Genomic DNA, 12,287 nt, shown 5'->3' on the forward strand with positions numbered 1-12,287 from the left:
TCCAGAGCTGTGGGGGAGAGGAGAGGAACGGTGCGAGCTAACAGAGCTGGTGTGTAAGGCTGCAGTTCAGAATAAGATTGAAGCGTCATTCAGCATCCGCGCAATCCCTGCGGCTTGGAGCGAGTCAGAAGCCTACTGCACTGGGGCTTGTGTCATGCGTATCTACAGGTAGTTCTTAGTCTTCAAGAATTTGTAGACATGATCTAGATACCTCGTGTAACTGATACCTTGACCAAGGCTGATTATATTTTTGTCTTCAAATTCTTCATTAATTGAATCCAGTGTTGTCATTTTCAATACGTTTCCTAGGTTTGCCATCAGGTAAAGCTGAATTAGCCTAAAATATACTCAGCTAATTATTTTAGGATTGCTGGGGACACATTATCAGACTGGCTGGTCAAACATGTTCATCTCTGATGTGTATTCCGTAACATTCTCTTTGGTTGCAAATTGAATGGGACATACTTCATTGAGGGATTAACACACTATCATCCTTTTTATTTCAATGCAAACTAGAAATAGTTCTTGAAGAATTCTACCCCTTCTGCATTATTCCTCACCTCTGTCCAGTAATGCCCCTGCTCCCTTGCTAGGATTTCTCTTGTTCCTACAATACTTTAAAAAATCTCATTTTTAGTGTCCTTAGCTCTGCAAAGGTGGGAGCTCCGCCAAATTTTGCAAGTTGGTTTATCACAAGACTTTTTTCTTTTTACATTGCACTAGTAGGAGCTAAAGGAGTAGTTTGTCCTGTTTTCCAGTGTGTTTTGGTGGTACTCCTGGATTCTGTGATCACACTGACTTCTGTACATCTGGGACCTGGAGTTCTGAATTACCTGGAACATTAAAATGTGGACTGGGGACTCCCCCACCCATTCTCTCTGCATTGTTCTTCCCAAGCAGAGTGTGAGCAGAGATTTTGGTATTGAGCTCACATGTATAGTTTTTCTGGGTTTCAGAAATGACACTTAACAGACTTCTTTTCTCATTAGTTGGCATTTTTAGTTCTAGAAGGTCTATGTCACCTTGCCTTCTAGCAGCCCTAAGATGTCTCATCTTTGTCTCTTGTCTGCCATATCCCTTCAGTGAGTTTGTGACACACAAAGTTGGGGTTTGTGGAGTGTTTGAGGGCTCTTCAATCCTGGACACTAGGTGAGTTGAGTCACCCCTTGGCTGAGATGGGGAGCCTGCACAGAAAGGACTGTTCCAGGGAGGCAGCCATCACAGGGCTGGCATGTTAGGGGAAGAGGAGTAACTATTGGTATTTATATGTGAACTGATTCATTGCCTTTGCAGAGAGCTTCAGTGTGGGCATGGTGCGTGAGATCAAGCACAGTGCGTGAGCGGTGGTGTTGAAGAGGAGACTGAAATGGTTGTGCAGCAAACAAGTAAATAGTTTTGGAGTGTGGGTGCAACATGGGAGAGCCAGGGGTCAATGCAGGGTTTGAATAGGGAGCTGAAGTCAGGCATGTTTAGGAATGTGTAGAAATTTTGAGCTTGCCAAGGGTGCATCATTCTAGGTATTATTCCTACTGTGCAGTTTCAAGCAAGGCACATATATCAACGCATACTTATATTTATGAAGCTGGCAATGTTAAACATGAAATTATATTTAATACACTTTTTAGCTGACCTCTCACTGTCTGCTAGTTGATGCTAAATATTGAAATTGGAATTTGTGTTAAAGTACGTTGTGCAAAGAAGATGCAGTGTATCTGTCTGATTCATCCTGACAGCGGTAGGAACTCACGCTGGTTATTAGCACAGAGACTGAGGAATTAGGACTTTTGCATTTGCTTCCCACTTGCTTTGTGTTACTGCTTTCTCTGTGCCCCACTATCCTTAGCTGACAAAACGGGGACAGCGCCTTTTGCTTATGTATTATGTGAGTGAGAGTTTGTGAAGTGCTTTGGGATCGCAGGCGTAGGAACTGCCGTGCTGGGTGAGGCCAGAAGGCTGCCCAGCCCCTGATCGCGCAGTGGCAGTAGGAGATGCCATTGAGGGCGATGGCACGGTCCTGGCCACTTTCTGCAGTCCATCCCAGGATGTCAGAGGATCAGAGGATATGATACTAACCTGAGTGGGATTCACCTCCCCTGACACTAGCTGACCCAAGTGTCTGGCCTAAACTAGATGCAAGCTACTTCTGCCCTTGCTGGAGGGAGAGGGACGCTCCTGAAAAGTGAGTCACTCACTTTTCTTAACCACCCTTACATGGACAGTCTTCTCAGCCGCAGAAAAAACCTGCTTTTCCCCTCCATGTTTGTGAGGCCATGCCATGACCTGGACCAGAAATTTGATCTGAGTCTTGAACAAGCCAGCCTCAGTCCTGCTCACTTTGCTTTTTCCCTTTCTCAGGATTTTAACGTGGTTCATTCCTCCCTTGCTGAGACCCCGCAAAGGCGCTTGAGCTGGAGCAGCGTTGCAGTGGGGAGCCAGGAGCTGCTCTAGGCTTGGCAAGGGCACCACCAGACTTGCCTGTACACCCACAGCCTCCGACTAGACACAAAGCTTTCAAGTGGCTAACGTTAGGTGTTAGATGATTTTTCTCTCTGCTTTCCACTGTGCAGGTACATGTGTGGGTCGTACTGACAAGTTACTAAGGATTCTTGAAGCAGAATGTGTGAGAAGAGGTAGATAGTGTGTATGGCAAATCAGCGTGAGTACGCTACAACCTGGGCGTTGGTTAGTGATGCTTTTGTTTTCTGCTCTCAGAGAATATCCTGGACAAAGTGGGATTGTCACTGCTGTTTTGTTCATCTCTACATTTTAGTGCGTGTGCCTCTGATTTGGCATTGCATCATCAAAGTGTTAAACTCAGAAAAAAATACAGGCAGTGCATTTAACCTGAACACATCAAGTGTTATCGGGTACAGAAATTTCTAACTTTATTGGACAAGAAAGATAAGAAAAATAATAGTAAAACTTGAAGGGAAGTGGTTCTGGATGTTATTTTAGATGTATGAGCACTTGAAAAAAATACACTATGATACTTGAAATCAGCCAAAACCTGACAAAAGAAGCAAATGGACTTACTTCAAAATATGTGCTAAAGAACTCATGTTCTTTTGGACCAAAGCATATGTGCTGGATAGTAGCTCTGTATCAAAGCTTTGAAGCTGAGATTTTAAATACTGTTTCAAAATTAACCCTGTACCAGAAATGCTATCAGATGCTTAATTAAGACCGCACTAGCAAGGAGCACGTTTGCAATAAATTATGGGGAGGTATTCTAACATGCTTTATCTATGTAAAGATTTCTATTTTTATGTGAAGCTATTTACAGGTTATTGATTTCAAAAATAGATTTGTAACTAAAGAAAGATGCATCGTATTTCAGTTGCTTGGAGTTGAGAATCTTGCCTGGCTGGCTGCCTGCTCTCTTAGATGTTTATTCCAGTGGCTTACAAGTGTATGGAGTGATTCAGCCCTTCTTATTTTTCTCTCTCTATTTGGAAGAAGGAATTTGTATTCAGGGATCAGGTCCCATAACTCTTACCCGGCACGTAGGCTGATTTTTACACCTTTGAAGCATCATCACAATTCCACTGAAGTCCATGAGACTTTTTGTGTAAGACTTTTGGGTGGGGAACATCCATCATAATATCTTTTGTCAGTTGTTACTGTTTCATTTCAGAGCGGTAAGCTATTGTCGCAGTGCCAGTGGAGGCTGCTAAGCTGTAAGAGTGCCTTTGAGTTCATGTAATACAAAACTTCAGCATAAGATTTTTTTATTGTGTGAATATTAAAAGAAAGATTTTAATAAATAAACCAGGGCAAAGCCTGAAGATAGAGGTAATGTCTTTTCTTAGAATAACTGATAGAGTTCAAAAACTTAGACAAGCTTGTGTGCCCAAGAGCTTGTCTATTTTTTCCAGCCATACCAGTTGGTCTAATAAAAGATATTGCCTCTGTCTACAAACCTTGTCCTGCCTATGAACTCTGTTCATCACAGCTACAGCAAAATACTGCTGGAACATTAAAATAATTCAGGCCTTTCTTGCTTAATTATGGAAACTCAGATTTTTGTGATTTCCTCAGGCCTCAGCTTTTTGAATCGCAGCACACACAGAATGATACAGTCTGGTTTCTCCTACTGTAGAGGAGAGTTTATCACATAGGAGCTCAAATTGCCTCACCGATTCCTCATTTTAGAAAGGATGTCATTAAAGGTAACCTGCTAAAGTTCTTCTGCCATCTGGATTTTAGGATATTTTGTAGGATACTATTGGTGAACTGTGAAATGTCTGGCATGGATGGCTGTTGGGAGCAGTCCTATCCTAGTACCTGTGTCAGCATCTCTGATGTGGTGTGGTGGTGACGGGAACCAGATGAAGTGGGAAGAAGAGGCTGGCAGAACGGAAAGTCTCCGGCTTTGGCTGTGGGTGTAAATCTTCAAATCTTGCAATGTGCCTGGCTGGGTAAGCAGAATAGTGTAGTCCTTCTAAACGGCAGGAAGCTTGGACTTGGAGTTGTTTCAGCTGGAAGACCTGGACCTGTCTAAGAGTCCGAAGACCAAGCAATGCAACAGTTTTTTCAGAGCTATTTAACTTGCCTTTTAGAGGCCTTAAATGTATATGCCTTTTGGATCTGAATCTGCAGCTCTAGGTTAGCAGCTTTAAAATATCTCCGGGTAAGGCCAAGGTGGTGATGATCTGGACCATCTTGAAGTGTCCACAGGGCAGATGATTTTCCACCCTCTGGGGACACAAGCCCTTTCTGTAGTTTGCAGTCTTGGGGTCCTACCAGATCCCTCACTGTGCTGCATGTCTGTCGGCTGCTGACCTGGAGTCTGTCCCGCTTGCATGGGCACTGCTCCTCTCCCAAGTCCCCTCTCCTCCATCAGGACTGCTGCAGCCCTTGCTGCCTGTAAGGAGCGTTGCTGCAGGCAGCGCCCGGCCTTTGAAGTGGAACAGGTTGATGCTTGCGGGCCATTTAGTTCTGCGCCCTGTGCTGCCTTCCATCTGCCTTTGGGCACGGCTGAAATAGCTGGTAATTACTTACAAGCCCTCGGTGGCCGGGGCCTGGGCTATTTTAGAAGCTGCTTCTCCCTGCATGCCCTGTTGTGGAAGTTGCGGCTGGCTGGAATGGCCCGTCGCCCTCTCGCTGCGGTGACCTCCTCTCCTGCGTGTGTTGCAGGGAATTCGGGGGGGAGAGCTCTCAGCTCTGGCACGCGGTCGCTTGGGCTGCGTGCCAGGGCCTAAATTTGGTGACCTTTAGGATGTGGCAGAAGATGCATTTGTAAACCTTGGTTATAGTAACTGGGAGACAAGCAGAGAATGCTGGGGGAGGGAGGAACATATTTTTTACAGCCAAGCTGTTTGCCGTCTGTTTGATTTTTATGACCAGCAACTAGTAAGTAAATAGACTAACAAATGCTGTGACAGTTGCAACTGTTGCTTTTTAATCAAATTTAAAACTAAAAAATTGTACAAATTTCCTGTAGGAGAGCGAGCACGCGTGTGACTTCCAAAAGCGCCGTGACTTCTAGCGCTGGTTTGGACGCTCGCTCTACTCTCTACTTTGCTGAAATCATCTAGTTTCCCTTCTGTAAAATGAGGGCAGTCATATTTTAAAGGTGTCTAGAAATGATTGCTGTATCATTACCCATGTAGCTTGTGGGCGGGTTTGTTTCTTTTACGGAAGAGCAAACAAGCCAAGCCCTGCGGTCCAGCAGTTGTGTGGGTTACACAACAATGTGGTTTCATGTTTTATACCTAATTTGGTATAACTGTGGGATGCATCTCCCACCCCATTCTTCACACCGGCTCTCTGTGGCAGGTTGAGCTGGGTTCAGCCTGCTGACCAGTGGCGAACTACCCAGTTTTTGTTTGCTTTTGGTCGGTTAGTTTTGATGGGTGAGGACTTGGACTGGTGAGCTGAAGTGACTCGCCATGGGGCGGCTTCGTCATCCCACCTGGTGCCAGGGACGCAGCAGGACACCGTCTGGCTGGAGGAGGGGGCGAGCAGGATTGCCCCAGTGTGCTAACACCACAATTGGGAAACGTACCCGTTTCCTCACTGCAGGGCTTTCCTGACGAGAAGGACTGTCCAGTGGTTTGGTTTTGACAACCAGTACTTGTGAAGGGGTGCAGATGTTTGTGAAGATCTGCTGGTAGATATCTGCATTGCTGGTGTTACAGGTTTGCAGTGTGTTCTTGCTCTGTCTGAATGTGGCTGATCTGCAGAGATCAAAAAAATCACCTTTCTACTTTCCTTCCAATTGTTTCTGCTACTTTAGCATCGGTCTGAAGCTTTGTCTTTGCTTAGAGATCAATTGGCCAGGGACAAGGCTCTTTATTTTTACTGTGTGGTAGAGTTGACAAGGTCAGTCCCACTGGGGTTTGTAGGGTTTGCCCTCGTTAATTTATCTCGTTTATAAAGGGTAGGTTTTCCATCCCCTATAGCTAATGCATATTAGTAACTCTAGGGTCAAAAAATACCCCTTTTCAGCACTGAAAACAAGGTCTCTGTTTCTAAATGCATTTTCACCACAATGGATAGGAATGTCTTTGCAGTTCTAGCCATGTGGAAAGGCCTTCCCAGCTCTCTGTTTTAACACCCTATCTCATCAAACATCTCGGAGGAAAGCATCTTTCTTGACCTGCAAACTCAGATCATTCCTCCAAGTAGTTTGCAAGACTTCCTGAGTGGCATTGCATCTCTTTGTACCAGGAAACAGACAACTTTCTGGTGAAACAAACTTTGAACTTAAGCAAGCTTTTCTGCCTCTTTCAGAAATAAATAAGCATTCGAAGATGACAACCTCATGGAGCGACCGACTTCAGAATGCAGCAGATCTCCCTGCAAACATGGATGGGCATGCTCTGAAAAAGTACCGCCGGGAAGCCTATCACCGGTAAGTTGTTCATGTAACCCCGAAACTCAAATGCTGAGACAGAGGGAAATAAGCTAAGGATAAACCCCACATTTCTTGTTTTTTGCTTGTTGGTGAAACAGAGAGGTCATTCTCACCTTCCTTGCAGAAGTGTTAGTAGAAGAGAACTTAGAAGATAGCACAGTATTGGCCTGCAGGAATTTACAAACAGCAGAGTTGAGATACATGTACTAGAGCAAGTGAGGGTATGCTTTCTTAATGCAGTTGAAGGGTTCATCAAAGTTAGGTTTTGGGATAGAAGCTTTCAAGTCAAGAAATATTCAGTGGCAGAAGTGTTATAGTAATTTTTGCAGTGCATACTGGGAGAGCATAGCCTTAGACTGGAATGCACAAACACGAATAAGGAGGAAATAAAATGGGATCAGAAATTAAGTGTTTGAGGATTGTATCTAGTATGATTAATTGTGTGCACCACAGGAGCATGTAGAGGCACTAGGCAAGATATCATCCTCCTTTTCTGTGGTAGGTGTGCCTAAAACTATCTTTGCTGTAAAACAATTACAGTCTAAATAAACAAGATAAAGTATGGAATAAAAGAAACATCATCACTCTCATTTTATAGTTTGGGAATCAAAGTGCAGACACTAGATTGTCTTCACAAGATGATATTGGAGATTTGGTTGAGCCAAGAATTTAGCCCGCAGCTCCCAGGGTTCCAGGCATAGAGCTTAAAAGATGGATGCAGTCTGTATCCTTATCAGATGTCTGGACTGTTACGGAGTTAAAAACAACAGCCTCGAGTAATTGTCAGTATTCTGTTTGTGGGAAGTGTATCTTCAAAGTTTAGCTTGTTTAAATTGAGAAGTCATGCAGTATGATGATCAGAGTATATTCCGCAGGAGCTGGGGAGACATATATCTGATACAGAAACAGAAAAAGTTGAGTTTCCCAAACTCATGCTTAAATGCCACGTTGCATTTGTGATTCATATACGGTGGTATTTCTGAGGAAGTGTTTTGGAAATGTTAGGTATCTTTTGATTCTCCAAATGGAATCTAATTAGAGAAAATCGCCTTAGCATCATATGATAGGCCAGGTTGTGCTAAGTAATGGATCCTGTGATGCATTTCTGAAGCTTTCCAGTTTCCAGTGAATACGTTTGGGCACGTCTTAAGTGGTGGCATTATTTGAGTCTCTCGGTGTCTGTTGGTTTGTCAGATATGGAAACATCTAATGAATGTAAGTATATATAGCACATAGAAAGAGAGGGGGTTTCTATCATACCCTGCCAAAAAATCCTAACCTTGTTGAAGTCATTGACAGGTTTACTTTTGTGTCATAATTTTGCCTATGGCTTTAGTTGTGTTACTCCTGATTTAGACTGATGGAAATTAAGTCAGAGTAAGGCCTATTTTTTTTTTTTTCTAAATATTTCCTCAACATTTGTTATGGTTAGGTGCTGACAGTCTGCTAAGTGTTGTACAAGATCCATAGGGAGCAGTACTTGTGCTTAAGAGCTCACACATTCAAGTCCTCATCATGTTTACCCTTACTCATGTAAGAAATCTTTGCTTTCAGAAAGAATTTCCTTATGGAAGATGAGAGTGCACTCATATAAAGGAGGGTTTCCCACTAGGAGCTGGGATCTGGTAGTCGAAAGGTAGACTGTGGTACAGTTTAAGTACCCCTTTGTAGAATCTAGAAATATCTTACTCAAAACATGTTGAGCAGAAATGTTGCTAGCACTTCAGATTTTCACAGAAAGCACAACATTGGGAATACATTAAGGGGAGGCACTTTTTTGTTTTGAAAATGCCATCCTCTTTTTAAAAGAGAGAGGGAGGGAACAGGAGAGAATGAGAGAACCTGATGCCAAGACTGTAGTATAAATCTGTGCTATTAATGGCTTTGGCGTACCAGTTTCATGGGAGTTATTTTGATAATCCAGTATTGTAAGAATCTGAAACAACCTCATTCCAGAGGCAGTGTTGTCAGATTTCTATTTCTGGCGGTTTTTGTGATCTTAGTGTTAACAGATGTGATGTTACTTAAAAGATAAGTGCAGACTTAACATGATAGAGTAGGACTGAAGTTCTTTCCCCTTGTTGTTTTATATTATATTTTTTAGTATTTTAATAATTGTTCCAATGTAGAATATGTGTGCTGGTCACAGCCCTCAGTTCTAGGATGTATGTTTGTTTCAGTGAGGTCCAGGTATGCTCTGACTCTTGGATATTGCCGAAGCACTGTCAATTTTATGAGAGGGAGATACAAAAGGCATTCATTGTCAAGATTCTTTTTGTTCTCTTCCGTCCTTTTTCTTTCTCTTTGTTTTCCCTTCTCTTTCAGTCTCTCTTTTTATCTGTCTCTTTTTCTTCTTACTCTAGCAGCTAAAGAAAAAAAACTTGAAAATATGAATCTAAAGTGACTTGGAAACAAAAACAATTAAAAAAGAACATTGAATTTAAACTATTAATGTTTTCACCTTAAAGCTGATCCCAGTGATTTTATGGGCCGAATCTGGAAGGCTGGAGGAGCTTGGCAGCTGGGCCACATTTACAGATGAGCATAACTGGGTGTAGCTTTTGATACCAATGCCAGAAACCCAGTTGGGCTCAAAGTCATTAACTGGGATTTTCTAAATGCTGGTAGTAATGCTTGGTTTTCTGAAGTGTGAAATTTTAAAAACTTGTTTCACTGTTTGTTTACTTCATGGTTACTTAAATATCAGTAGAGATACCTAGACAAATGGATTTAACTTTCTGGTTCTCATGAACTACGCCAGATTTTATATACTTGAATTGTAAATGTTGAAGCAGCATAAAATAAGGGGAAAAGTTTCCAATCCAAGCAAAATAATTTACCTTAAAAATAAAAATAATGTTCTTGTGGGCATGAAACTTTTAAAAAACTTCATAAAGAATTTGCTCTGAAGATGCTACTCTAATAGTCATATTTTACTGTGGTCATTCATACTGGGAATGTGTTTTTTCAGGTGTTGTGCTTCTTATTGTATCATATTCAATGGATGGATGTTCAACATATAATATTGTTGGCAGAAGTCCCAGTTGAGACTGGTTTAACTGGTGTAATGCATACTGACTCAGACTATGATGACTATATCATAATCATGTCTGAATGCCATAGGCAAAAACATTCAAAATCAAACCTTTATAGCTGTTTTCCTCTCGTAGCTGTTTTCCTCCCAAAAGTTTTGCTTGGTGTTTGGATCGGTTTGTATAGCTGCTTAAGAAATTAGAGTATTGAGGTTATTGATGAGCTAAGGAAAGCTTGCGAATATGAACACGCACGCTATGATGTAGAATTCAATGTAGAATAAAAGCAACATCAAGAATCAGAAAAATCTGTAGGGGAGGAGAAGTGGTGGGGTTTTATCTTCAGGGTATTTCTGATGACTTTAACTAAGACTTTAGGTTAGCTAGTGTTACTATCAGCCACAAACCTCATTATACGACATTGTTGGCGCCTGTTGGAGGTGAGGTCTAAAGATGAATTAATATACAAGCTAGATGTTATTCATTCTCTAGCAGAGGTCACTGGTAAGAGGATACTGCATTACTGTGCTATTGACAACATACATTTTAATTCAGAAATAAAATGGATGTGAAGCTGTTAGGTGGCTTTTCCTTAGTGTGTGTGGTTGTGAGGCCACCTCCCTCATGCACTGCTTGTTGACTTTTCCGGGTAGAGGATAATCACTAGGTCATTTGTTCTGGAGGAGTACTGTCATTTAACGTGATTGTAATTAGGCAAGAACTAGGTTGACTCTGAGCCACCAAATTGCCCTAGTGTCTATTTTTTAACTTGGAGTGAGCACTTCTAGGCACCCTCTGGATTATCTCACATAGCTCTTTAGGGTTTAAATAGCAACCACATCTAGTTAAAGCAAATAATGGAAAAAGTTGGTGTTCCATCCACTCTTGTTACTGACAGTTACCAAGATCCAGGAAACAGGTATTTGCATTTACTTTTATTCTGTGGTTTTGGCTTAATAGGGCAGTAATGCTGAGATGGCCTTTTTGTTAAACATAGAGACTTTGGGATGCTTTTACCATTTTTCATCAGAGTAATTTGAGATTTCTCATCCTGAACCTGGGGTTTCTGTTGTTTTAGTTTTGTTTTCATGCTCTGTTGTTTACTGGCTAGCACAGGGGATGTGGCATCATGATTGCTAATCCTAATTCTCCTGCTGACCGGTCACGGAGTGTTGAATAAGTTGCTTCATAGTTTTGTGCTTTAATTTGCTTTCAAAGCATCTTTTGGTGGTAATATGAGTTAAGTGATTTAAGCTGTTAATATACACTGAGATCTTGGGTGAAAAAAATGGTATATACTTTAATAATGACAAAGCAAAAGGCTTACCAATTGGTTGTTTTGATTTCTAGGGTTAAAGGTATATTTTAGTTTGTTTGAATTTGTAAACTTTGGGCTATTGACTGCAATCTTGTTTCTTCACTTTATTGATTCTGGATCATCAGTGATTGCGAACAGGTGGAAATGTTATATAAACTAGGCTATGAGGCTTGAAACTGTTTATCTATTTGGGTAGCTATATATAAAGTCTTTTTAAAATGATCAGTTCATTGAGGTGGCAAATGAGAAAAAAAAATGTTCACCAGTCTGAAAACGCTCTTTTCATCAGACACATTCGGATGGGTGGTGTCTGGTATTTTCATGTAGCTGTAAATGAGGAAGCTCTGTAGGCACTGCTGGCTGTGGTCTGTCCTCGTATGTCTTTGTGCAGCCTCCTTGGACTCGTGCGGTGGCATGTGTGTAGCGGAGAGCAGCATGTGGCTCGGTATTTATTTTGCTTTAGTGCTTCGGACATTGGAGAGAGGAGGAGAGGGAGTGTTAAGGCGGCAGAATGGTCGAGCTTCTGAGAAAGCAGAACACTTGCCAAATTAATAATAAAGAAATTACATTGAAAATGTCCCATGATCCCTAGCTTTAATAGTTTCACAGAGCAGACGGGTGTTATTTTGGGATGGAATTCATATGTGAGCTTCTTGGCACTTTGCTGTTGCCTGGGAAGAAAACCCAAACAATGGAAACAGAAATGGCCAAGGCTATCTCCTTCCATCTGATTCCTGCTGAATTTCAGAGGGAAGTGCTCATAGTCATGTTTCTGGATACAGCCTCATCAGACTTTTAAGTTCCAGCTGTAACCAGATTTTCCAGTTTTATGTCACTATAATTGTGCAAGGACGGTTAGTCTTGTGAAATTGCAGGGCATTATGTTGGAAATATTACTAGAAGTGGCCAGGAAATTTTGATGCCCTTCTTCTGTCTCCCCTGTCTGATACTGTTTCATCTGCCTAAAGTCCTCTCGAGCCCAAACACTATCTCTGAATACGGTTACAAGCATACTGACCTGTCAGAATATTCCTCTTTGGTTGAAGAAGGAATAAAATTGAACTCTGAAAATCTAACA

General features: G+C 41.9%; 1 protein-coding gene across 1 annotated transcript in view; it reads left to right on the forward strand.

Annotated features, from left to right (window-relative positions):
- The window catches only part of NT5C2 (5'-nucleotidase, cytosolic II), a 62,228-nt gene that overhangs the window by 14,236 nt on the left and 35,705 nt on the right, over positions 1 to 12,287 (forward strand). Inside the window, exon 2 of the mRNA XM_075717425.1 lies at positions 6,736 to 6,856. Within this exon, the coding sequence (XP_075573540.1) occupies positions 6,756 to 6,856 (101 nt within the window). The 5' untranslated portion in view covers positions 6,736 to 6,755. The remainder of the gene's footprint in view (positions 1 to 6,735; positions 6,857 to 12,287) is intronic.

This window comes from Pelecanus crispus, chromosome 10, assembly GCF_030463565.1.
Source record: "Pelecanus crispus isolate bPelCri1 chromosome 10, bPelCri1.pri, whole genome shotgun sequence".
Taxonomy (NCBI): domain Eukaryota; kingdom Metazoa; phylum Chordata; class Aves; order Pelecaniformes; family Pelecanidae; genus Pelecanus; species Pelecanus crispus.